This window comes from Vitis vinifera, chromosome 8 (assembly GCF_030704535.1).
Source record: "Vitis vinifera cultivar Pinot Noir 40024 chromosome 8, ASM3070453v1".
Taxonomy (NCBI): Eukaryota; Viridiplantae; Streptophyta; class Magnoliopsida; order Vitales; family Vitaceae; genus Vitis; species Vitis vinifera.
The window spans coordinates 17,065,709-17,093,589 of NC_081812.1; the positions used below are offsets into that span (position 1 = coordinate 17,065,709).

Below are 27,881 nucleotides of genomic sequence, written 5' to 3' on the forward strand. Positions count from 1 at the left end.
TAAGAACAGGCAGCAAGTGGGAGTATTGATTTTTTTTTTTTTTAAATAGACTAAAAGTTTTTATTATGTTTTTATTTTTAAATTTTTATGGTCAAATTGAAAAATGTAAAAACAAGTTAATCAACCCGCGTCTAAAAAACATTTTCAAATTTGTAATTATATTAATGAATTGAAAAATAAAGTTGATTTTTTTTTTTCTAGAAATGATGTTAATGTAATATTTTGTAAATTACTATTTTGGATCAATTATTCTCATTTGACACGAGGTGTTATAAGGGAGAACCCTGATGAGATGTACTTAGAATGTAAATATTTTAAAAAAATGGGGTTAAATTTATTTATTTATTTTTATCTAAGAAGATTAACATCATTTTATTTCATAACATAAATAGACTAATTAATAATTTTAAAATATTGAAAATTATTTTTTAATCTAAAAATATTAAAATACAATTTATTTCATATAAAATGATGAATTCATAATTTTAAAAATATAATACCTAAAATACCCTTATTTTTATATTTTAAAAAAATTTAAAATAACCCTAACTAGTGTGTAATTTCTCTAATTTCAAAACTTAAAAGGAAAGAGAAAATGTAAAAAAAAAATATAATAATTTAAAAATATATAAATTTGTAATTAATTTTAATTATAATTATATTTAAAAATTTTAAATATTTTTCATAAAATAATCAAACAAAAAAATCATTTTCCATAATAATTTTTCTTCTTTCGTAAATTTTAAGGTGGAATTTTATGAGACACCGATGGATCACCGACACGTATAGCATAAAAATGGAAACCCACGAGATAATCGGTTTAGCTTTAATTCGTGGAGATTTCCCTCCCATTCCTAGATAATAGATGTAGTATGATTCTTGTCTCATATGTAACGGCTCTTTTTCCCTCGTATTCCAATTCTCAACAGCTTCTAGCCATTTTGAAATATTTGGGTTTCGTGTCTCCTGGCTCTGGCTAGGGTTAAGGATTTCCAAGATGAAAATCAGTCGCAAACCCAAGAAACCAGATCCATCTTCAAAGGTACCTTTTCAGATCTTTATTACTCCCCCTACATTCAAACCCTAATCCTCCGTTTGGTAGCAGTAAAAACTGCAATGAAAAATAATAATTTCAATTTTGAATGCTTTGCTTTCTCTTTTTTTTTTTTTTTCTCTCTCCAAATGTTGAAGGGCTTCCTTCGACAAATGCGACCAGTTGGATTAAACGATCGGATCCTAGTAATGAGAAATCCGTGTTTGAAAATTTGTTTTCTTTATTTTCCCACATTTTTCAGCGGCGAAACGGATTGTGAAGTGATTCCTATTTCTTAAGAAACCAAGGAGGATGAAAATGTTTCTGTGAAAGATTGATTGCATTGATTGAATAGTAAGTGTTACAGACTTCCTTAAACATAGTGAGCGAACTGATCACAACGAACTATAGAGCTAAACCAATAGGACTTCTCTAACAAACAAACCCAGCTAACACAGGCTAAAGTATCTATCTTGAAAGCACCCACAAACTCAGGGTAGAAAGATCTTCTACTCTGAGTTTGTTTCGTGAAGAGAAGAATCTTGAGCTGGACACTCCAGCAGTTAGAACAGTTGATTCCCCATGTCCGACTTCAAATCTTCCTTGGAAAACCTTTTTTTTTCTTACAAAGTATAGATCCAACTCACGTGTTTTGTCCTAGCACGAAGAGTTGGGTTGGCTGCAAGCATGAAGTATTGGGATTTTAACATCAAATCACTGGAATCCTTTAAATTGAGATTTTGATACCTGATGGCAGGGACTGTATCCAAGTGAATTCAGGAAAAAGATTAGCTAAACTTCTGTACTTGATCTAGAAATAGCATGCTGTTTTTGGAATGGCAAGCTACTAATTTTGAGTCAAGATAAACACAATACTCTGATTTTGGTCTTCTATCATCAGAGTTGGAAGCCCAATCTGCATCACAAAATCCAACCAAATCAAGATTTTCAGACCTTCTTAGGTGTAAACCATATCCTAAAGTCCCACTCAGGTATCTTAAAATCCTTTTCACTGCTTTCCAATACGACTCCAAGGGTTCTGCATAAATTGGTACACAATTGACCTATGTAGTTGCGCATCCTCCACAGGGCCACTACCAAAAATGACAACTTCTATCCACTGGTCATAGGAGTGTTTAGACCCTTGACAACTTCTGTAATCTTGGCAAACTAAATGAGAGAACTTAGTGTCAACAAATCCTAGAGGCTCCTCCATAAAGACTTCTTCTTGAAGAGTGCCATTTAAGAAGGCATCGTTTACATCCAACTATTGAACTATCCAGCCCCTTGTCAAAGCTACTGTCAGCACTATTCTAATGGTGGTTGGTTTTACTATTGGGTTGAAGATCTCATTAAAATCAAACCCTGCCATTTGACTGAACCCTTTAGCCACTAACAATGCCTTATATTTCTGAATTGATCAGTCCGGTTTTTCTTTCACTTCAAAAACGCCCTTGCGCCCTATTGTCTTCCTTCCAGCCTGTAGAGGAACTTGAGACCTTGTTGGATTCCCCATCAAAGCCAAAAGTTCATCACTCATTGCTGCCTTCCTTCCAATGATCCGTTTGTAAAGCCTCCTCATTAGTGTTAGGTTCTCTTGTAGCTGTGAAGACTTTAGGTTTGTAAATCCCATATTTTGACCTGGTTGCCATGCTGTGAGTATTGCCATCTTGGACTATGCTGGCAGTTCGAAATCTGGAACAGAGACAAAAGGACAAGGGGCAGTAGCAACATGGTCATTCAATTCAGTATGTTAGTCATTACTAGAATCACATGGAGAGTTAGTAGGAATAGGAGTAGATGAAACTTGGGTAGGAGTAGAATTAGGAAGATTTGGAAGTAAAGAATGTGGCAGTTGTACAGATTGTGTACTGCTAACTGAAGGTTGAGCAAAGAAGGCACTATCTGAGTTGTGAGAAGAAATGATAGATGGTTTAGCCAAAGGCTCAAATCAATGGCCCTGTTTGTATAGAAGAAGAAGTTGTGGATGGTAGACTTTTCTGAGAAAAAGGAAAGAATGTTTATCAAATATGTCTCTTTAGATATGTATAGCCTACTGTTTGGATCGAGACACTTATAACCTTTATGATTGAGGCTATAACTAAGGAAAATACCTTGAATGGACCTAAATTGCAACTTATTTTTGTTGTATAGTCTCATATTGGGAAAGCAGACACAACCATACACCCTTAGCATTGAGTAATCAGGTTTTGTTTTGAATAGAACTTCTATGGGTTACTTGTGTTGTAATGTGATTGTGGGTAGTATGTTTATAAGAAATCTGTTGATCTAAAGGCTTCATCACAATATTTAAGTGACATGGAGGCTTTGGTGAGGTCATTTTTGACTATGTGCCTATGTTTCCGCTCAGCTAACCCATTTTGTTCACAAGTATGAGGACAAGAGGTTCTGTGAAAAATCTGATGAGACTCTAAAAAATCAGTAAAGGCTTGGTATTCTCCACCCTAATCGGTTTGGATTGCCTTAATCTTGGAGTCTGATTGTAGTTCAACTTGAGTTTGAAACTAATAAATGTTTGAATAGCATCAGACTTATTTCTCAATAGATATATCCAAGTGAATTAGAATAGGCATCAATAAAATGGATATAATACCTATAGCCACTAGATGAGGTAGTTGGTGAAGGACACCATAAGTCAGAGTGAATTAATTGCAGTGGTTTTGTGTACACAGTTTTTGGCAAAGGGAAAGGAAATTTATGAATTTTACCCAAGTAACACACTGAAGAAAAAACAGAGTCCATTTTATTAGCATGAGGAATATTACATTGAGTGAGAATGGATTTTACAACCAATTTGCTATACCAAAGATAAAAAAAAGAGAATAAAAAGATTGGAAGTAGAAATATTAGAACTAGGAGAAGAAGATCTAGAATGAGTCAGGTGCTTAGGTAGTGTAATACTGTTACTAGAAAGTAGAACTGAACAATCTATGGAAAGAGGGGCTGCAACTGATTTTGGAAGCCCATTTGTGTGTGATCAAATGCATACAAGCCATTTCTAAGCTTCTCTGCCATTAGGACCACCTTGGAAATATGATCTTGGATAAAACAAGAGTTAGGATGGAATTCAAAGAATATGTTGTTGTCCCTAACAAACTTCGAAACAATGACAAGATTTTTGGTAATAGCGGGAACATGTAAAAGATGTTTCAAAGGTAAGATTTTGGAGCAAAACTGAGAAAGAAAAGATGAAGGTCCCATATGATGAGTTGACGAGCCTGTGCCATTTCCCATATGAATTCTGTCCTGCCCCATGTATTTGTTCCTTGTAATCACATTGCTCACATCTTTTGTCACATGGTTTGGGGCACCCAAGTCTGAATACCAATTGATGCCAGTCACTGTCTCTGGTGTTGCAAGCGTTGCTGTCATTTATGCAGTAGGAGGAAATGTTGGATTTGGTCCTTGAAACAAAGGACCCTGAAAAGATTGGTGAAGATGATAATAATACCATTACACAACATAACCAAATTTACCACAAAGTTGGCATTGTAGTCTACTATTATTGTTGAAACTCCAGGATTGTCTCTCCCCAGCTCTGCCTCTTCCATGTCCATTAAAGCCTCCTTGATTGTTCTGGAATCTTGGAACATTTTGATTCCCTTGACCAGAATATTGAGGACCGAAACCCTGAGAAAAATGGTAATGAAAATTTGCATTTCCAAAATTGTTATACTTTTTTCTCTGCTGCTGAAACTGGTGTTGAGACTGTGTATCATTTGCAACACTTGAGCAGAGTCCAAGTTCTTGTTATGCTTTTCAAATTGAGTTTCTTTCCAAGCAACAATGACTCAATCTCTACAATTGAATAGATATCAATTCTTGATGTAATTAACATAATGAATGTATCATATTCAGATGTTAGTCCTTCAAGATTGCATCGATGTGATTTTGTGTAGAAATAAAATGACTGAACGAAGAAAGAAGATTAACCAAATTCTTTATTTTCAAAAGATACTTGCTGATTGATAAACAACCTTTTTTGGTGTTCTGCAATTGAGTCTTGAATTGATTGACCTTGGCTTTTTTTGGGAAGCAAAATACTGTTCTAATTTTGCCCCAATCTGGTGAGAAGTTTCACAACCAACCATATGAATCAAAACACTCACGGACATGGAAGAAAGTAGTCAAGAAACTAATAACTGATCTTGCTGCTCCCGATCAAGAAAATCTGTATTTATCTTTCCTGCAGCTTCCTCTAAAGAACTCAGAAACCTTACTGGAACTGATTCATCATCATAGACAAATCTTTGCAATTTGTGACCCTTGATAGCAGCAAGAGCATGTTGTCTCTAGAGAAGAAAGTTATTATTATCAATCTTGAATGAGATGGACTGACTGGAATAAACTTTGAAGAAGACAAAGATGCCTCTGAGACAGAGGCTGAAGAATTCTCCATAGTTGTTACTACTTGCTTTGACACCATCTTAAGAAACTAAAGAGGATGAAAATGTTTCAGTGAAAGAATGATTGCTTTGATTGAATGACAAGTTTTACAGACTTCCTTAAATATAGCTTAGCTAACTGATAATACAAGATTATACAACTGAACTAATAGGACACTGACAGCTGTCCAATTCTCTAACAAATGAACCTAAATAACATAGACTTAAGTATCTATCTTGACACTACTTGATGCTTCTTTTTCTTTGAAATTACAGCTGGTTTTGGAAGAAATCATTGGCTTGACGACAAAGAATGCCAATGGGTTGGCTTCCAGCATCAAGAATGGGAATTGTGTTTACATGGCTGGCTATGTTGCGGTGGTTTACAATGTGGATTCGGGCACTCAGTCCCATCTCATGGTGTCTCATCGAATGCCAAAGCCTTTGAACTGTGTTGCTGTCTCGCAGGATGGGCGTTTCATTGCTGCTGGAGAGGTATACATTATGAAAAATCACGTTGAATTTGTTGTTATTTTTATAAGGGTGCCCCTGGAAGACACACTGGAAGTATCTTTGCATTGTGTCCTATATTAAAATGTCCCAATAATGGTAAAATGTTAACAGGGCTCAACTTCACAAAAGTTTGAATTCTAACTGTTTGGGAGTTGGCTGGATAAACCTTTTTAATTGTGCATCTCTATCTAGAGCTACATCCTTTTTAATTGTTTCTCAGTGCACTGTCCACACTGTTTTTGTCCTTCCTCTTTGTCATTTTAGCCTGCATATTGCAACCCGTCTTAGATGGTGTGATCCCTTAATACATCCATGATGGAAAAGAGCAACAATGAGACTTTATTTTGTGTTTTAAAGCAGTAGCATTTAATTAAATCACAAAATTTATCTGATATCAGTTCAATTTTCTTTCATGTCCCCATCTTGGGTGATGGAATTCTACATTAAAATGTTCTAAACAGAATGGACCCAACCAATTTCAATTTGACTTCTCAATTGAGTGATGATGAAGGGTATGAAGAAGACATGTATTTATTTATTTATTTTACCTCTTATATACCCCCTGTATACATAGGACGTGCCCTTTTATTATGAGCATGTAATATGAATTTTGTTTGTCAAAAAAAAAAAAAAAACAATATTTATTTCTTCCTTCTCTTTGAGCTACTATTGTCATGCTGGAACTTTTCCACCCAATGGTTATTTATCTAATGTGCTTTTTTGCAGTCAGGGCACCAACCTGCAGTGCTAGTGTGGGACTCTAAGACTCTGGCTTTCATATCTGAACTGAAATGTCATCAATATGGGGTTGTATGCATTGCCTTTTCACCTGATGGTTAGTTTAAGCTAGTTAATTAGAACTTATTTTCCATATCTTTTTTGTGCTTCTTGTCAAGATACTAAAAAGCTGACAAATTATTTTTCTCCTATTGTTTCCTTTTCATTTGTCATATTTTTCTTTTTATTCATATATTTATTTTATTTATTTTTTCAAGGGAAACATCTGGTGTCTGTTGGATTTCCACATGATGGATATATCTGCCTTTGGGACTGGCAAAGAGGGTTGCTGGTTGCAAAGCTTAAATCAAGTTCGTCTTGTTCTGCCATTGCATCTGTTAGCTTCTCATCAGATGGAAAATTAATTATAACAGCGGGAAAGAAGCACTTGAAGTTTTGGATGGTTGGATCTTCAACAAGGCTTCGCACAGATACTGGCACTGGGTCAATAGCAATGCATGGAAAACCTATTAATCTTGGTTATCATAAAGGAAGCTCTTTTACATCGGTCTCATCCCCCATTTGGGCTTCTAGTAGTCTGGGTGGTAAAGAAGAGACTTGTGAATTGTTTCCTATCTATGCACTAACCGATGTAGGTGAGATTTATATAAATTCACATGATGTTTTATGCGGTTCATACTTTCCTTTCTTTTTATTTTAAAAATTTGATCCTCAGTGAGTCATCCATTTCTTTTGTTTGCAGGTGTTTTATGCTTACTGGATTCTGGGTTGTCAGTACAAAAGTCAGTGGATTTAGAGGTAACCATGTTTGTTTCTCCTATATTTTACTTGATAAATACCAGAAATTGAGCTTGCGTCTCAGTCGAGTAGACCGTATTGAATCCCTTCCTAACAGTAGCGCAGGTTATGCATGCCATAAAGCGTACTCACTTGCCAAAATGTGATATAAACATGGACATGGAAATGACAAAAATTTGCTTATACTTGGTAAAAGCTTGTATACTATGAAAGCTGTTTGAGCTATACTGATTCATATGGTCTCATGCTTTTATTAAAGAGGTCAATTTGAGTCAATTTCTTCCTTCTGTGGTTTTCATAAATATTAGAATTTAATTTTCAGGTTGAGAAAGGTTTTGCACTATCTACGTCCGACAAGTTAATTGCTTGTGCATGCAGTAATGGAATTGTACAACTCTTTACCATTGAAACTCTTGAATATGCTGGAAGTTTACAATATTCACAGTCCAAAATATGTGAAGAGGCAAAGAATAAGATTTGTCATGCAGAAGTCTCAAAAACGAATTGTCAACTTGGTCCTACACTTCCTGATGCAATTGCCTGTCAATTCTCAACCTCAAGGAAGCTTGGTAAGCAATTAAGTATTACTATGTCTTCACAATATATATATATATATATATTTTGATCTTTTATGTGCAATTTTAATTAGATAATGTTTCTGATTTCCAGTGGTTGTTTATGGAGATCACAGTCTTTATATATGGGACATTCATGACGTACACAAGGTGATTGATTTACATGAATTTTTTTTTTGTTTTTCATTTAGATGGACATATTCACCATGATTTCCTTCTGTGCCTCCAATAGTGTCTGGATTTATTGTTTCTCAAGCCCTTTTATAAACTTATTACATAGATTACAATCTAAACTAGTAAGACCTGTCTATATTTTTCCAGGCTAGCAGGTGCTGTGTGCTTGTCTCACATAGTGCATGCATATGGGATATCAAGAGTCTCTCTTGTGAAAACATGCATGATCCGTCTCTTGCATGTGTAGCTAGGGGTTGTTATGGTGGAGTTTCTTTTGCAACATGTTCTGCGGATGGTAATATTAGGTTATGGGATCTTGCCTTGCAATCTGATATTTCAGAGGATACCACATCCAAACTTGCCGTGGACCATTGTTCTTTAATTACTGAACCTGTGGGGACTACACACTTAGGTAATTGTCTTGTCATATTTGCAGGCCTGAAAACATACACATACACTCACTGTGTTGCACACACATGAGGTCATCTGTTGGTTTTGGAATTTGTCTGAACGTGTGGCTTGCTTGTTGTTCTGTGGCTTCTGTCTTCATGTGCAGTAAGTGCAGGGATCCTTGAAAGTGAGAATGTGGGTTCTGGTGTTGGCACACAAGGATTTCGATCTATGGCAGTTAGCTCAGATGGAAAGTACCTGGCTGCTGGTGACTGCCAGGGAAACCTGCACATTTACAATCTACACACTTCTGATTATACCTGTTTCCAGGTAGACATAGATACCTATGTGAATTCCATAATTCATGCTTGTTCGAATCAAGTAATATATGTAACAAAAATTTATGTTATATGAGTGCTTTTTAACTTGTGCATCTTATCATGAATAAATATTTGGTACTCTGGAAGGATGCTCATGATGCAGAGATTCTATCATTGAGCTTTAACTTGCCAAGCAGGAAGGATTTTACTTCTCATGAAATTAAAAGCCATTACTTCCTTGCATCTGGGGGACGAGATCGTTTAATCCATCTTTATGATGTTGAGAGGTTGTCTCCATAACTTGTGAGCTTGTCTAGCTTGATGGATGTTCATGTTAATTATTAAGCTTCTTTCCATGTCAGGAATTTTGATCTTGTTGGAAGTGCTGATGATCATTCAGCTTCTGTGACTTCTGTAAAACTCACTTCCAATGGCAGTAAGATTCTTAGTTGCAGTGCTGATCGGTAAGTCCCTAAAATTGCTCCTTCTGTGCCTTTATTCCTTAAACTCAGACAGTTAGTGGGGAGTGTTTTTTTCCACCAAAATTAGTAGGGAATGTTTGAAGATACAAGAAAATGAGATTATTCCATTTGGATTTATGTGATGTTGGAGTGAGCCCATATAGTTCTTAGTAGCATTTGGAGTTTGATTGTCTTGTTTTCCATACATTTAAAATGGTAAAATTTTCTGTATTCATTGGTAGTAGGAATATTCTGTCGTGTTAGTGACACCAGTTTTTTAAGGCTTTTCTCTGATGCCATTCCAATATATGATTTTTAACCCCTGTTTTTTTTCTGAATAGAAGAATTTCATTTCCATGTAGTAGTCAATTGGGTCTTTATCTGAGTAAACATATTTACCTTTTTTTTGGTCCCTTTCCTCTAGGTCTCTAGTGTTCCGTGATGTGGCTGTAATGGCTACTGGTTGTAAGATCTCCCGTCGCCATCATCAAATGGCATCTCATGGCACTGTGTATGACATGGCTGTTGATCCAAAATTGGAGGTTGCTATTACAGTTGGACAGGTAAAAACTAGCATCTGAATGATTATCGTTTGTGGCTGACTTCCACAACTGCTTTCTAGCTATAGTGTGATCAAAATGGTTGTGTATGTACCATGCAAACCAACTGGTTAGCTGGCCTGATATGATATAACTAGAAAATTCCTTTAATTTCTGGAATAATGTTCACTGAATATGACTTATGATTTAGCATTTTTAATTATAGGATAAGAAGATAAACACATTCAACATTGCTTCTGGGAAACTTATTAAATCATTAAAGCAAGATGGAGATTTGGGAGACCCAATAAAGGTCAGTACATTACTTGAGGAATTAAATAAATAATGCTGAGTTATGCTGATGGTTAGAAATGCTTAGTAACATCAATATATGATCTCATGCTGAGAACAAATCATTTCTGTAGGTCACCATTGACCCAAGCTGCACTTACCTTGTTTGTTCCTACTCTAACAAGTCCATCTGCATGTATGACTTTATCACGGGAGAGATGGTTGCACAAGAAATGGGGCATAGTGAAGTTATAACTGGTGTTATTTTCTTACCTGACTGCAAGCACATTATTTCTGTGAGTTCTTGTTATGCTCAATTTTATTCATCCAGGCATGTTATATTTAATAATTTTTTTCCTCTACTATAATTAAGCAAATATGAATTTTTTCATTAACTCAATCTAATGCCCAAAGATTAGGGTTTTTATTTTAGGCAACCTTGCAAAACCTTATCTGCAAATTTACCCCCTTGTCTCTTCCATATGCAATGAGTTCTCGAATTCATCTTAAAGAAATGACGGGCAAAACTGAACATAATCTAATCAAGGCACGGTGTAGTTTCATGAGCATCATACTGTGACTATGATTTATATAAACCTAAGGTGATTGAAAACCTCTCCATGTTGCTTGTTGCATCCAATTGTACTTTTGGATCTTTCATTATTGAAAACTTTTTGTGTAAAAAACTTGAAATACTTCTTTTGGCATGTACAGTTTATTCTTTTAGTTCCACATTTATGCCATTGGAATGATAGCATAAAGGGATTTAAAATGGCCTATTTATTGACAAATTATTTGCATGGCACTTTTTTGACCCGTTGTAGTCTACTGTTTTTATTGCCTAAGGGCCATGCAAAGGGAATCGAAATCATGAACAGGTAGTTCATTACTGGAAATGGTACCAAGTAATCAACTTGTGAGTTTGATTCCCATTGTAACATTTGGTCATGAAGCTAGTCCAATGGCTATTTCTATAAGTTCTTGTTATGCTTAATTTTGACTATCCATGGGAAGTTATATCAAAGGATATTTTTCTCTACTATAATTAAGCAAATCTGAGTTACTTCACTAACTCAATCTAATGCCTAAAGCATTCTTGAAATGAAGATGTCTTACTAATATTTTTATTTTGGAAACCTTGCAAAACATTATCTACAAATGAAAATTTTGCCCCTTTGTTTCTCCCTGTTCAGTGAGTTCTTGACTTCATCTTAAAGAAAAAAGAACCGAATATATTCTAATTAAGCCACCATATATTTTTCATGAGCATCTTATGTGCACCTATGATTTTTATTAATTGAGAACTTCTCTTTGTGGCCAGTTGCATCAAATGGTAATTTGGTATTTATAATTATTGAGATTTTTTTTCTTCATGTTAGAGACTTGAAATGCTTTGTTTGACAGGTATAATTTCTATTTCTAGTTCCAAGCTTATGTCATTTGAATAATAACCTAAAGGGATCTACATGTCCTATTAATTGGCATAAATTATTTCCATGACCACAAGCCCCACAAAAGGAAATTAAAAAAAAAAAAAAATCAAAACAGTAACCTATTATCCACAATTTAAAATATCTATGAAGTTGAGTAATGTACAATTAGCCAACACTAGTGGGACCCTAGATTAATCCAAAAGGGACTTGATGAGAATCCTTTTCTTCAGCTTGTGAGCTGAATCCTCTTCTTTATTAAAAGTTCGATTGTTATGCTTTGACCAAATGTACAATTTGCTAACACTAGTAGGTCCTTTGATTAATCCAAAAGGGACTTGATGAGAGTCCATTTTTTTCAGCTTGTGATCTGAATGCTCTTCTTTATTTAAAGTTTGTTATATTTTGTCCCAATGCATCAAAATAAGCCAAGAGGGGTCATTTACCAATTCCTCTTCCAATTATCCAAGCCTCAAACTTTCCATTCCAGTAGAAGCTCCTTAATTGACATTGGGAAGACCCATTGCAACCCAAAATATCCAGTAACTAATCCCTTGGTTTGGTCTTATTATAGTGAATTAGGATGTGATTTGTTGTCACCTCACTAGCTTTATGAAAAATGCATTTGTTTGCTATCAACTACCTATCCTCATAACAAGGTTTATAATTAAGATTTTCCCCCATTACCTCCTCCTATGCAAAAGAAGTCCTCATTAGAAACACTAGTTCCTCAAACCTCATGAACAGAAAATAGATTCATATTCTTAGCACATAAGGAGATACAAAAGGATATCGCCCTTTTTAACCTCTCTTGACGATAAGTTGCCTCTTTTGTTGCTTGAAATCTTGCAACATTAATGATATCTAGAAATTGTCCTACCTTATTCATTCCCCAATCTTGAAAATGTCTTTGGAACTGGAAGAACCAATGAACTCCATCCTCTTCCACCTCCCACTCTAACATTTCTAAGAGAGTTTAGACTAAATAACATAGGGAAGGTCTATTTCAAAGTTTGCTTCCCTACCTATTTATCCACCTGGAAATCGGTCCTCTTTTTAATCCTAAATCACAGTAGAAGTGCTAGAATGTAACTCTTCCCACCTCATTCTAATATCTTGCCACAACCCCACATTGAAATCCACTTTCACCACTTGAAATTTTCAATAAATGATCCTCCTTCATTGGTTATTACCCTCGTGTATATATCTCCACATCCATTTGCTATGTAGCTTCAGCATTCAAAGAATGCAGTTTTCTAAATTTTTTGTCCTTACAAATTTTTGTGCAATTCACAAGATGTATTTTTCTTCTTTTGGATGATTTCCACATAAAAACCTCTTCGAATATTATTGAGTCTAGTCTTCACATTTTTGGGGATCACATAAAATAAATTAAGCCCCTTGAAAGGGTGCTCTTAATAAGGGTAAGTCTCTCTTTCCCCTCTCTTTAACAAATACTGCTTCTTCCATGCTCATAATTTTCTTTCAAATCTTTTCTCCATTGAACCCCAAACTACACAAGGTTTGTGAAATGCTCCTAAAGGCAATCTAAGGTAAGTAAAAGGAAGCATCTTGTATTGTTCTGCATCATGTCACGTGTTTTGGTCAAGCTTCCAAGTTTCCATGCCTTGGCCATGTTTTTGAGACATGGCATTGGGGTCGTGGAGACAAGGGGGCCCGGATCCCGACCAATAGATTCATTGAAGGGTCGGGGGGGCAGACCAGGTGCGTTCCGAAATGGTTCGAACCTCAGGGCCACGGTCGGGGAAAGGGGGGAGGGAATGTACGTGGTGGGGTGGTTGAGTGTGGGGGGGAGGGACAAATTGGAGAGACATAGGGCTGAATCTCAGTGGATCATGGCAGCAAAACCACTCTACCACTTACAATACCCCGTCGCATATTTAAGTTAGCCTTAACAATAGACAAGTAGGCTAATATCTTTACCTTGAACATCTTGCCAATAGGGATCATTTTGCTCTTATGTAAGCTGATTTTTTATCATAACACAATCACAAAACAAATAAGCATCCATTTCCAATATTTCAAATGCTCTATATTTACATCATAGAAGAGTAGGGTGTTTTCTACAAATAAAAGATGAATGACTTTTATTTCATTTCCCCCTCTTATTCCTACCTTAAAGCCATTAATGTATTCCCTTATCTTTCTCTCAAAATAAAGGAGTCAAGACTTCCATTATCAACCCAAAAAGACAATGGGGATAGGGTCACCCTATCTCAATTCTTTGAAACTCAAAGCATTTATGCAAATTTCATTAACTAATACCATAAGTCTCATTGTGGAAATATCGAAATGCTTCCATCTCGACCATCTTGACCTAAAATCCATTTTTTGCATAACTGAAAAGAGAATAGTTTACATTATCATAGGCTTTTTCCATATTTAGTTTGCGTGCTAAAACCTATCTTGGAACTTCTCTTCCTTGGCAATTAATGCAATATTCAAAATTTGTTGACCCTCTACAAGTGCATTCTATGATTCCTATACCCTATTCTTAATCATTTTATTGAATCCATTCACCAAGACTTTTACTAAGAATTTATATAGGCCTTTGAGAAACTGATTGGTCTAAAATCCTTAATACCTTCTCTTTCACCCATGTTAAAAATATGCATAAAAAACATAGCATTGAGGTTGCTTTCAAAATACCCAATGAAGTGAAATTTTTGGAAAATCTCTATTACTCCCCTCTCATTATAGGCTAGAAAGATTGCTAAAAGGCTACTGAGAATCTATTAGGCCTAGACATCACTTATTTGTGTTTTCCCCCTTCCCATCCCACAAATTTGAGAGCGCATCCACCACCTTTTCCTCCCAAAAAATGGCCTCTAAAACCATCTTTTATCCATGGTGCTAATGCATTTGAAGCAACCCTTCCTATATTAGGTTTCCTAAATTGAGATTTCTTAAATAATGATTTTTTTTTACTTCTTGAGAAAGCCACTCCCTATTCACTTTCAACTTGGAAATAAAGTTGCTTTCTCAACAAGTATTAGTCTGATGATAAAAGAATTTCATGTTTTTGTTTATTTTCTTTAAGCCAAAAGATCCTTAATTTTTGCCTTTATAAAGTCTCTTCTAGAATAGCCAAATGATTGAATTTGTCCATTACAAATCTTAGGTTCTCTTCATCTTCCTCTAATAAAAACCTTTCTTTTTCTTTGATATCCTAGATTTTGATTTTTTTTTTTTTAAGGTCATATCTTTTGGAAACTTAGCTTCTCCAAAAAAACTTGGTGTATACTAAAATCAAGCTACCTTTTTTCTCTTTTTCTTTCTCAATTTCTCCTATTTATATTTTAAAATATTTTTAAGCAAACTTTCCGACAAATGGTTTTAAACCTATTCTTCTCAACAAACACTTTTTGATGAGTAATTTGTATTTTTCAATTTCTATGGTTGAATAATTCCAATGAGTTTAAGATTAAGGTGGCATGTGAAAAAAACTAAAAACTTAAATATTTAATGATTTAAGGTTATTTAATTTTAATTTTTCTGAATTTGCTAACTTAAAACTTACTATTTAACTTTTTCCTTGAATATTAAAATTATTAGTTTTGACATATTTAGCTTCATTAATATTAAATAATGAGTTGATGAGAGAAAAATAAGGAAGCAAAGAGCTATGGTTGTAGTATAGACCTAGTGAGAAGTCAAGAATCTTGGCAATAGGGAAATTTAACTTATTACTTTAAGCTAATTTTGATTTTAGATAGTAGTATTGAGTCATTTCACGAATCACGCTTAAATAGTGTTTGGTAAAACTTAATACTTAATGCTTAATGACTTAAAGTGATTTTAAGTTCAATTATACTTAAATTATTAAATCAGATTAAGTTATTAAATTTATTTACCAAAGTCATTTTTAACTTCTAGTTACAATATTAAGTTACTTTACCGAATGTACTTAATATGCATAATAACTTAAAGTAAGTCATTAAGTCACATTAAGTCGATAAGTTGATTTACTGAATACCTTCATACTTAATGACTTAAAATTAAGTCAATTAAGTCATATTAAGTTACTATGCTTAGCAAATGCCTTCTCAAGTTTCTGGATGAGTTCAAAAATTTGAAAATAAATAAAATTGAATAGAGAAGCATGAAAGAATGTAATTAGGAAAGATTATAGTTATATATTTTTTGAATTAAGGAGAGGATTAGGACAATCCCGTAATCAAGGGGATTTGATAGAATTAGGTTAGGAAAGTTTCTATTTTTTGTGCTAGGAATACTTATATAAATATGTGAGTATGTACTTACTGAAAAAAATGAAAAAAAAAAGAACAAATTTATTCTTTTTAACCTTCCAATTCTTTGTATTCTACAAGAAACAATTGGAGGGTTCTCATATTTTTGAGTAAAAGGGAAATATTACTCATTTTATTATTATTATTATTTGGAAAAAATAAGATGAAAAATGAAAAATGCAGTAAAGTATATATTTTCTAAAAATTTGAGATTGATTATCATGGATTGTGTAAGAGCTTCTGATAAAAAAAATTGTTTAAGAGCTATTTTTTTCTTTCCTCTTGTTTATATCCAACATACTGTTTTGCTCTCTTAATTAGAAGTGTCATTGAAATGCAAATATTGGATAAATTTTGAGATAAGAAAGGAGAAAGAAAGAAAGAAAGAAAAGAAGAAAAAAGATAACTTGATTTGAAAATATCCTTCAATACAATTTCAATTACTTTTCTTTTATTTTTATTTTTTCATTTTAACATCTCAACTAATAGTGTTCACTAGGGAAAAGGAAGTTGAAGATTACACCATGTCAGTCTAATGACATGGTACATGGTATTGGATACTTGGTAACATATCAATGTTTTGTAGGTATCCCATTTGGGTGGACTCTGCATATGTTTACTACCTTGAAAGAGAGAAATCTATCCACTTCCGAAAGGATGGTGCTGCATGTACCACCATTTTTATCTTCTGCTTATGTGGAAAATATTGATTGGATGTCATAAAAAGTGGTCTCTATTTGCAAATGCTCAAGGTTTTTGGCATCCAATCACCATTTGCCATCTAGCAAGGTGGTAAAACTGGTGGTGCAATTAGCATTTTTCTCTCCAAAATTCCAACTCCTAATTCTCTTGAACTAAAAACTTCCAAGAAGGACAGAAGGTAGTTTCAATTAGGCTAAGGTTTTTAACATAAATCAGTCTTTAGTAACATGGGTGGTCCAAGGGATAGACCTCCTTTTTATTTTTATAAGTAACAGAGAAATGGCCTTCCCAAACTCTTGAAAATTGCATTTACTACTGCATCATTTCAGTCAAATTAATTACAGTATATTTAATTAGCTACCCAATCATTTAACTTATTTTACAAGGTCCCATATCTGGAAGTATATACACTTTGCCACCGTTTATCAGCAACTAATGTCCTCTTAGGATGCTGTCCTGAATCAGGGAACTAACTCTGGACTTGACAACTATCCACTCCTGGTAAAATATTGTTCATTTTATTATACAATATCTTGTGGTAAAAGGAAAATTCATACAATAATATTAATACTGATATACAATAAAATGATAAAAATGTTATTGGAGAATCCTGAAAATACATGTAATTGAATGTGTATCTGTGTTCTCTTTTCTCTCTCTTTTAATACACAGGTGTCATTTTGGCCTATATATTGTACATACACTGTTAAATTTTGTTGTTGTTTTCAGGTAGGTGGTGATAGCTGTATTTTTGTTTGGAAATTGCCGACCTCTTTGTCTTCAAGGATGCTGCAGAGAATCAAGGAAAGTTCTGATCCTTTGTCTCCAGCAAGCATGCTCCTGCCGCTCTCATCAAGTCGTCGGATCTTGTCCCTTGAAGAGGATTACCACCTATGCGAAATCAATCCTGAAGATAAATCCTTGCCAACAGATTTCAACAAAGTCAATCGAAGTGTGCGACAAGAAAAGAATCATCAAGAGACCTCAGCATTTAAATTTAGCATTTCAAGACTTCCTAAGTGGGCACGATCTAAAGTAACTAGTTCTGAGAATGCCCATGGAGATGCTGTGGTCATTTCATCTGAGGTATTTCATGTTATAGTTGTTGTACACATGGAAGGTGCAAATTATGCTGAATTCCTGAAAAAAAAATGGAAATAGAAAAAGCAGAAACAGAATATATGCTGTTCATTGTTTTAACACTGCTACACCCAATAAGATCTCACTTCACTATTTTCCTTTCTTCATCTCTTTGTAGTTCTCTATTTAGTGAAACACTTAAGTTGTTCTGGAAAATTTCAAAGGCATTTCACTAGATCCAGTTTACCTTTTATTTTGAACTAGAGAATTGTTCTGTAAAATAGATATTTGCAAGTAGGTCAAGATACTTCTGTGAAGATCAAAATGAACCTTTGTTGGAGATGCTCATAATAACTCCCAATGGTATAACTTTTAAGGTCTGACAGTATTTGTTAGAGTGCAAGATATACTTTGTGGGCCTAAATCCTACAACATTAAATTTTTAGGAAAATTGGTTATTCAACATGATATTGGAACCTTGTTTGGTGGTAGGTCATGTGTTTGGACCTCACCATTGCATGTTTATTTACCCAATTTATTAAGTCTATTTGTAAGCCCAAAAATGGAGTCTACACGTGAGGGAGGGTGTTAGGGTGCATGATATACATTATGGGTCGAAATCTTATAAGTTTAAGCTTTTAGGAAAATTGGTTATTCAACAGTATCATTGATTTTCGTTCTTTCTGTTCTATCGAAGTTCTTGATTCCTCTCAACCAAATGCTTAATCTTTTTTCAATGGAACATTTAATAGACAAGTGGTCATTTTCCCACCTAATACTTGATCCCTGGCAAGTTGTCAAAGTATTTTAACATTGTATGTCTCTAATCCTGGTTATCTTTCTGCTCCTTGATGCTTCCAACTCTTAATGCCAGCAGATGGAACTGAAAAATTTCTCCCCCATAGTCGGTAGTTGTGATGGACATGATTTTGTGTACCCTGAAGTTCAAACTCCTCCTAAACATGATATGGGAGATAAAAAGCAGTGCCTTGGTACCATATTCAGCAGTTCATCTGATACTGATTGCAGTGGAAGTTCTTCCATGCCTCCAGAAATCCATAGGTGAGCATCCATCAAATTTCTGTGATTCTATCATGTGGACTAAAGGCATTTGATTATCTTCCATGCTAATTGTTTCATATTTGTGCTTCAGAAATTTTGCTATGGACAATCGTTGGCTCACAATTCACACTGTTTGTCTGGATCTACTGAACTCCCCAGAGATTTGGGACGTCAATGACATGAGGACGCCAGTGTCCAGCCCACATTTATGTGAGTCCAACCCTTATCTTTATCTAATATCTGCATTATGGAGGATGAAAATGATGATAAAACTAAGATTTAAAAGCAATTTTCTTCTTGCTTTGCAACAAAACTTGCTTATTCTTGTGGTGTGTTATGTTATAAAGAACTTGCTTCAACAAGTAGAGGAAGTTTTTGCACCACTTTTGCATGTATATGCACAAAGTTTTTTGCTCTGATAGGCAAATTGGAGAGATTAGAAATATGCCAATCATAAGACGGGATACAACCCATGTGCACAAGAAACCATCTCATTCTTAAGCAATCTATGCAAGCTAAATAGAATTCATTATCAAGGCTCAAAGAAACCATAGACTAGAGCATGCAAACAGAGATTTAAGGTCTTTCTTTGCTAACCCCATCTACTCCCAAGTCATAAATAAATAACGTTCTTTCTAAATGAGCCAAAATAGACAAAGAGGTGACATCCTCCACATCCTCTTTCTAGCCCTACCACAATACGACAACCTATCTTAGCAATGTATCCTTAACAGATTGAGGAGGCACCCAAGATAGCCCTACCAAATAGGATACCAAAGACACAACAAACTCCCAAGTCCACTCACAATAGAGGAGACGTTGCACGATTGGCTCCCCCCTTTGCTTGAACAGACAATAAAACAAGGAGAATATAAAACAATCTGTTGAATATAATGTATAGTATACTATCTTTCCTTGTTAATATAGGTCACATGTATGGTAGTTAGGACTCCTAGCCTTGTATATATATATCTCTCAATTGTAAGTAGAAACACAATGAATGAGAATAAGGTTTTTCTCCTTTCTCTCTCTCTCAACATGGTATCAGAGCCAAAGGAGAAGACCTAATTTTTTCGGTTTATCCGTGTACTCAATTCCGGCGAACCGTCTAGTGACCGTGTTTCACTCCGGTCCCCTCATCCTCTCTTCCCGAACCACCCCGGACTACCTCATCGCCGTCGATCACGCCGGCAACCTTTTCCGGCGACCTCCTTTCCGGGAAACGACCACATATTCTGAAACGCCGGAGGCTGATCTACACGCCAGTGGAAACCTCATCGGCAACCGGAATCTCACGCGCCCCCACGCGCCGCTCTTCTCCTCCGGACTGTCACCCACGCGCCGGCGCGTGACGGCGCGTGGCTCACTTTCCGGCCACTTCCGACACCTCTCCAGGCTCGTCCGGCGCCGTCTAGGCCTTCTAGCCCTCCGGCAGTCCTCCCCGAGCCCTGCATCTCCATTTTGTCCCTGTTTTTGGCTTCCTTGCCATTCCGGCCACCTCCGACAGGGCTCCCTCTCCATCTCCGAGGCTTGGGTGCTGCTCCTCTTCCTCTCCAGGCATGTCACGACCGTTTTTCTCCATTGATTGCACCTCTCACAGCCGTGGTTTCACTGTTTTTTTTTTCTCTCCGCCGAAATCTGAACCCATCTTAGGGCTCTCTTCGATCCAAATACGTGAATATGACCACCAAAAATCAGATCTTTACCTCTGTTCTCTCAGGATTTCCTCTGATTACCTCAGAGAAATTGGTTGGCAGTGAGAATTATCTCTCCTGGTCTGCCTCTGTTGAACTTTGGTTTATGGGTCAAGGATATGAGGATCACTTGGTTACCCAGGAGGCAGATATCCCTGAGGTTGACCGCGTACAGTGGAGGAAGATAGATGCACAGTTATGTAGTGTATTATGGCAATCGGTTGATCCCCGGATTCTTCTTCATCTTCAGGCCTATAAAACTTGTTTTAAATTTTGGACTCAGGCCAAAGGATTATACACGAATGATATCCAGCGTCTTTATAAGGTCGCTTCTGCTATTGTCCATCTCAGCCAACAGGACTTGGATCTATCTACTTATATTGGTCAGATTGCCTCTCTTAAGGAGCAGTTCTTGACTGTGATGCCTCTTACTCCTGATGTTGGGGCTCAACAAACACAGCTTGACAAGTTCTTCATGGTCCTTACTCTTATTGGTCTCCGTCCGGATCTTGAGCCTATTCGTGATCAGATTCTTGGTAGTTCATCAGTTCCGTCCTTGGATGATGTGTTTGCTCGCCTCCTCCGTATCTCGTCCACTCAGACTTTGCCATCTGATAGCGCTTCAGATTCTTCTGTGTTAGTTTTTCAAACTACCTCTCGAGGAGGACGCAGTGGTACCCGAGGTAGAGGCCAACGTCCTCATTGCACCTATTGCAATAAACTTGGCCACACTCGCGATCGTTGCTATCAGTTACATGGAAGACCTCCTCGCACTGCCCATATGGCCCAGTCCTCTGATTCTCCGCTGCCTCAGCCTCCGAGCTCCTCCGCATCTCAGACATCTCAGGCTTCTATTGCCTCTGTTGCCCAGCCTGGTAATGCCTCTGCCTGCCTTACCCACACATCTTCTCTTGGACCCTGGATTCTAGATTCTGGAGCATCTGATCACCTATCTGGTAATAAGGATCTTTTCTCCTCTATTACTACTACCTCTGATTTACCTACTGTTACCTTAGCTAATGGTTCTCAAACTGTGGCTAAAGGTATTGGTTTGGCCCTTCCTCTGCCTTCTCTACCTCTGACTTCTGTCCTTTATACTCCTGAATGTCCTTTTAATCTTATTTCCATCAGCAAACTCACTCGTACTCTTAATTGCTCTATTACCTTTTCTGATAAATTTGTGACCTTGCAGGACCGGAGTACGGGGAAGACGATTGGCATAGGACGTGAGTCTCAAGGCCTCTATCACCTCACCTCAGATTCATCTCCTGCAGTTTGCATTTCCACTGATGCTCCTCTCCTCATTCACAATCGTCTGGGCCACCCTAGTCTCTCCAAGTTCCAGAAGATGGTTCCTCGTTTTTCCACTTTGTCGTCGCTTCCGTGTGAGTCATGTCAGCTTGGGAAACATACTCGTGTCTCGTTCCCAAAGCGTTTGAATAATCGGGCAAAGTCTCCTTTTGAGCTTGTCCACACTGATGTTTGGGGTCCTTGTCGGACTGCGTCTACTTTAGGATTTCAGTATTTTGTCACTTTCATTGATGACTATTCTCGATGTACTTGGTTATTTTTAATGAAAAATCGAGCTGAGTTATTCTCTATTTTCCAGAAATTTTATACTGAAATCCAAACCCAGTTCAATATTTCTATTCGTGTGTTACGCAGTGACAATGCCAGGGAATATTTTTCAGCCCAATTTACTTCGTTTATGTCTCATCATGGGATTCTTCATCAGTCTTCTTGTGCTCATACTCCTCAACAAAATGGGGTAGCTGAACGTAAGAATCGACATCTTGTTGAGACAGCTCGTACTCTCCTCCTCCATAGTCACGTTCCTTTTCGCTTTTGGGGGGACGCTGTTCTTACCGCTTGTTATTTGATTAATCGTATGCCCTCCTCTGTCTTACACGATCAGATTCCTCACTCCCTTTTTTTCCCTGACCAACCACTTTATTTCCTTCCTCCTCGTGTCTTTGGTTGTACTTGCTTTGTTCATATTCTCACTCCTGGACAAGACAAGCTTTCCGCCAAAGCCATGAAGTGCCTCTTCTTGGGATATTCCAGACTTCAGAAGGGTTATCGTTGTTATTCCCTTGAGACTCATCGGTACTTTATCTCCGCTGATGTCACCTTCTTTGAGGACTCACCATTCTTTTCCACCACTTCTGAGTCTCTTCCTGTTTCTGAAGTCTTACCCATTCCCATTGTCTCCCCACCTGATGCTATGCCCCCTCGACCACTTCAGGTTTATCATCGTCGCCCTCGTGTCGTTGCTCCTCTCCCTTTTCCTGAGGCACCTGCTGACTCACTTCCTATCCCTTCGGCTTCACCTGCCCCGGCTCTGCCTTCTCCTAATGACTTACCCATTGCTGTTCGGAAAGGTACTCGCTCTACTTGTAATCCTCATCCTATTTACAATTTTTTGAGTTATCATCGATTATCTTCACCCTATTCTGCCTTTGTTTCTGCTATATCCTCTGTTTCTCTTCCAAAGAGCACCCAGGAAGCTCTTTCCCATCCAGGCTGGCGACAGGCAATGGTGGATGAAATGACTGCTCTGCACTCTAATGGCACTTGGGATCTTGTTGTTTTACCCTCTGGTAAATCTACAATTGGTTGTCGTTGGGTCTATGCAGTTAAGGTTGGTCCTGATGGTCAGGTTGATCGCCTTAAGGCCCGCTTAGTTGCTAAAGGCTATACTCAAGTTTATGGTTCTGATTATGGTGACACATTCTCCCCTGTTGCCAAGATTGCTTCTGTCCGCTTGCTTCTCTCCATGGCTGCTATGTGTTCTTGGCCTCTTTATCAGTTGAATATTAAAAATGCCTTCCTTCATGGTGATCTTGCCGAGGAAGTTTATATGGAGCAACCTCCTGGTTTTGTTGCTCAAGGGGAGTCTGGTTTAGTGTGCAGGTTACGCCGTTCTCTATATGGCTTGAAACAATCTCCTCGAGCATGGTTTAGCCGTTTTAGTTCTGTTGTTCAAGAGTTTGGCATGCTTCGGAGTATAGCAGACCATTCAGTTTTTTATCATCATAACTCCTTGGGGCAGTGTATTTATCTGGTTGTTTATGTGGACGACATCGTCATTACAGGCAGTGATCAGGATGGTATTCAGAAACTAAAGCAACATCTTTTTACCCACTTTCAGACCAAAGACTTGGGGAAACTCAAGTATTTATTGGGAATTGAGATAGCTCAATCCAGTTCTGGTGTGGTCCTTTCCCAAAGGAAGTATGCTTTAGACATCCTGGAAGAAACCGGTATGTTAGACTGTAAACCGGTAGACACACCTATGGATCCGAATGTCAAACTTGTACCAGGACAAGGGGAGCCTTTAGGAGACCCCGGGAGATATCGACGGCTCGTAGGTAAATTGAACTATCTCACCATTACTCGTCCAGACATTTCCTTTCCTGTGAGTGTTGTTAGTCAATTCCTACAGTCACCATGTGATAGCCATTGGGATGCCGTAATCCGTATTCTTCGATATATCAAAAGTACACCAGGCCAAGGTGTATTGTACGAGAACAGAGGTCATACTCAAGTTGTTGGTTACACAGATGCAGATTGGGCTGGCTCACCCACAGATAGACGTTCCACTTCAGGGTACTGTGTTTTTATTGGAGGTAATCTAATATCTTGGAAGAGTAAGAAACAAGATGTAGTGGCCAGATCTAGCGCTGAAGCCGAGTATCGAGCTATGGCCTTGGCAACATGTGAACTCATATGGTTGAGACATCTTCTTCAGGAGTTGAGATTTGGAAAGGATGAACAGATGAAACTCATCTGTGATAACCAGGCCGCATTACATATTGCATCCAATCCAGTCTTTCATGAAAGGACCAAGCATATTGAAGTTGACTGTCATTTCATTAGAGAGAAGATCGCATCAGGATGTGTTGCTACAAGTTTTGTCAATTCAAATGATCAACTAGCAGACATCTTCACTAAATCTCTCAGAGGTCCTAGGATTAAATATATTTGTAACAAGCTTGGTGCATATGACGTATATGCTCCAGCTTGAGGGGGAGTGTTGAATATAATGTATAGTATACTATCTTTCCTTGTTAATATAGGTCACATGTATGGTAGTTAGGACTCCTAGCCTTGTATATATATATCTCTCAATTGTAAGTAGAAACACAATGAATGAGAATAAGGTTTTTCTCCTTTCTCTCTCTCTCAACACAATCAAATGGTGGTTTGCAATTCTTTTTCATGTTGACATAATGATATGTATCTCATTTGCAGTCCTTATTGATTTCTGGGCAGCCCAAATTCACAGAACGTCTTTTATGCAAAATTGTAAATAAATTTCCATAGATGGAGATCATGGTAAAGGTCATTTTTTTTTTCCCAGAAATGTTTTTCCTACTTATAAATTGAATACTCTCTTATACAGTACAAAGCATGGCTGTAGAGACACCAATTAATGAAGAGCACAAAGAAATTTCATCAAGAGGTCACACAGTAGTGAATCATTTTTCTGTGGAGCACCCTTCAAGCCATGGTAACCATGTTGTAGATGATGGACCAGAGGCGACTTTAAGTGGACATCCTCAATATCATGCTCCTGGGTCTATGTTTGAGAACAATGATCAACTTTGTGTTCATAATGCAAGTGCATGCAATTATGATGTTGTTAGTGAAGTGTCAGCACAGTTGCAATCAAACACAACTGAGAGCAGGGTGCAAACAAATTTAGACTTCAAGTCCCAAGACAATGACCTGTTCAACCAGCATTTCAGTAATTTATCGACTGTACCAAAGGTGAGTAGCTGTTGCATGCAAAACATATAATATCATTATACTTCTATTTGGTATCATCATACCAACAATTCTGCCACTTTATACTGTTTAAGCCCATTATGGTGTCTTAATCCATCTGATTGGAGTAGGGAGTCTGAAAAACAGAACTTCTCAATTGTTAACACTAATCTTAAACTAAATTCTCTTAATAAATGTTTACATCTGAGTCATCATCCGAAAACTTACAATATATAAAAGAAATATTAAATACTTTTTAGTAGTTGGTAGATTATTGAAGATATCTTTTAATAATATTTAGTAGTATACAGAAGCCATGAACAGTACGAACAACCTTTTAACTGAAAAACTTCCAATTTGTGCTTATTATGCAACCAACTATTGTAGGCATAATTTCCTTATCCTTAGTTTTTGAGAATTTGATTTACCAATCTTTCCTTTCAAGAGTTCTACTCATAAGTTTTCAGGAATGGAAAAGCAGGAGGTTTGTGTATTTAAAAGATGGAGGACAACAGGAGCAACCCCAGGGTTTTCTACATGATAAAAAAAAAAAAGATATTATTGATGGCAACTTTCTTTAAATATACCTATTGATTTCAATAAATGGCTCTTAGAGAATTGTTCATATTTGTAAAGCTTTATACTGATATCTGGTACATATTATCTGCTTTTAGACAGAGGGAAGGAAATCTTCAGGTAGGAGAAGATTCTCTGCGCGTTTTGTTGTGCGGCAAGACTGTATTGGAGACTGCAGTAGACTTTTTGAGACTTACATTAAAGATTTAGGTAGTGAAACCTTGAATTGTGGGGAAGAATCGTCCTTGCACTCTATATTTAAGAATCCGTCAATTCCAGGGCTTGAAGAACCACAGTTAATAGATGCTTTTGAACAGGTATGTTCATTATTCTGACACTAAGCTTGTGGGATAGTGTTTACTCTAATAATAGGGATGTGCTTAAGGAACATTCTAGGAAACAAAAAGTGTTAGAATTTTAAATAGGAGTGCATAGAGAATTCAATGAGTTGGTAATAATCTCAGCTTTCAAATTGGTGAGGCATCTTCAGTTAAACCTTACCAACAATTGAGTGATCTTAAATTGAATCTGTAAAACTCTTTTAATTCAAAATCCAGATCGGTACTAACAGAAACTTGAAAAGTCCTGAATCTTTAATTTCATTTAAGATTGGAAATTGGGAAGCCTTTGTTATATTAGCCATGAAATGACTATGGATCATCATGATAGGATTTTGCTGCCATTGATGCTCATTGCAGGACACCAATAACTCACCTCAAGGCTCGCTGAGCTCAAGTCACACAGAGTCTCAAAGTGAATGCTTTGTCCAAAAAAATTCGTTGTGTATGGAAGTAAGAGAAGTCAGAGACCAGAAGGAATGTATTATTAAGGGAACTGAAATGGAGGAACCTATAATTGCATGCAAGAAGGCATTGATCTGTTTGGATGCTGCAGCTGGGAGTGCACTCCGGTTATTTTCTAATTTGGAAAATTTGGTTTCTAGAGAAGAGATTTCAAGTGGGCCTGAAGCTGATTTATACCATCATGCAGCAGAGCTGCTACCATCAATAGCAGAGAAGGTTAATGCCATTGCCAAATTGGTGCAAGCCAGCAAGAATAATTTGTGTGGAAAAACTAGAAAGGAATTTTCAACCCTTGAACCTCTGTTAGGAACATTTGCGGAGAATCTCTCATGAAGGGTGGTTGGGATGCTGAAGATCAAGCTCGACACTCTGGGGCATGTTCCTTGACCCAACGAGGTATGTTGTACATTGTTCCATAAAATAATGTTGCTGTAAATAAGCGTAGTACCTTGCTTTCTCATCCTTTCAATGAGATACAAGGAGATTTTGTAATGAAGAATGAGATGGGAGATATGGGGGATGTCTACTTATAATAATGTTTGAAATGCATTAAGCATTTGGGAGATGGACCCTTGTCAAAAGTATAACCTACATATAGGTTGGAGTCTTGGAGAGGACAGTGGATGATTGAAAAGATAAGAGAAAAAAAACATTTAAGGAAAAAAAAATCAGAAGCATTGCTAGTAAAATATTTACCTCCATTTGTTTCCTGGAAAACAAAATCGCCTTGAGAGAGGAAGCCTTTGTAAATAATTACCCTCCTTGGGAAAAAACTAGTGAAAAAAAATGGAATTGGTAATGGCTTGGAAATGAACATGAAGTCACGTTAGAACAAAAGATAGATACACACATATCTATCCATGTGTGTGTCTATATATATATATATAAAAGTGCTAAAGTCATGTCAAATATGTTGAACTACAGAAAAGAAGAGAGGAAAAAGAAGTTGCAATGGAGGTAGATGCAGACCATACAAGTCATGCATAGACATTATTAAGGAAAAAGAGTAACAAGGGCACACTATGCTGCCTTCCTCAAGTAGTCCTTAAACTCCAACAGTTAATTTCTTGTTGAGCCACCTCCATATGGACCGACAAAGAAGGATTTCAACAAATTCTCATGGCATCAAAATTTCTGCTATTAATCTGCTTCCAGATGCACCAATCTTTGTCCAAGCCCTATGCACAGCTTCTGCTGTTTTGTCCCTTGTCTTCTCTCTACTTCTTGAACATCTATCACTCATATTTATTTCTGA

The 27,881-nt window shown here is 36.8% G+C and overlaps 1 protein-coding gene across 3 annotated transcripts; it reads left to right on the top strand.

Moving 5' to 3' along the window:
- The first annotated feature begins 840 nt into the window (after nucleotides 1–840).
- LOC100240770 (uncharacterized) lies at nucleotides 841–27,823 on the top strand. 3 transcript variants are annotated; one of them, XR_786510.3, is made up of 21 exons: nucleotides 841–1,042; nucleotides 5,716–5,934; nucleotides 6,679–6,787; nucleotides 6,948–7,325; nucleotides 7,433–7,488; nucleotides 7,811–8,057; nucleotides 8,158–8,213; nucleotides 8,385–8,649; nucleotides 8,794–8,957; nucleotides 9,095–9,234; nucleotides 9,310–9,411; nucleotides 9,833–9,971; nucleotides 10,174–10,260; nucleotides 10,373–10,534; nucleotides 17,371–17,727; nucleotides 18,596–18,783; nucleotides 18,875–18,993; nucleotides 24,883–25,250; nucleotides 25,922–26,140; nucleotides 26,522–27,022; nucleotides 27,551–27,823. XR_786510.3 is itself a non-coding variant. In XM_010655896.3 (20 exons), exons 1-20 carry the CDS (start codon nucleotides 998–1,000, stop codon nucleotides 26,957–26,959), a joined length of 3,858 nt encoding a protein of 1,285 aa, XP_010654198.1. In that variant the 5' UTR covers nucleotides 841–997; the 3' UTR covers nucleotides 26,960–27,265. The 3 variants fall into 3 exon arrangements, 2 of the variants coding, with proteins under 2 accessions (XP_010654198.1, XP_010654199.1); XM_010655896.3 differs by lacking the exon at nucleotides 27,551–27,823 and having other exon boundaries at nucleotides 26,522–27,265; XM_010655897.3 differs by lacking the exon at nucleotides 27,551–27,823 and having other exon boundaries at nucleotides 18,599–18,783; nucleotides 26,522–27,265.
- Nucleotides 27,824–27,881: the final 58 nt, after the last annotated feature.

Bases quoted from the DNA above. Each gene is read 5' to 3' on its own strand.
- LOC100240770 (XM_010655896.3), top strand. From the start codon at position 998: ATGAAAATCAGTCGCAAACCCAAGAAACCAGATCCATCTTCAAAG. The intron at 5,935-6,678 runs GTATACATTATG...GCTTTTTTGCAG, and splicing joins GTTTCATTGCTGCTGGAGAG to TCAGGGCACCAACCTGCAGT. The intron at 26,141-26,521 runs GTATGTTCATTA...TGCTCATTGCAG, and splicing joins TAATAGATGCTTTTGAACAG to GACACCAATAACTCACCTCA.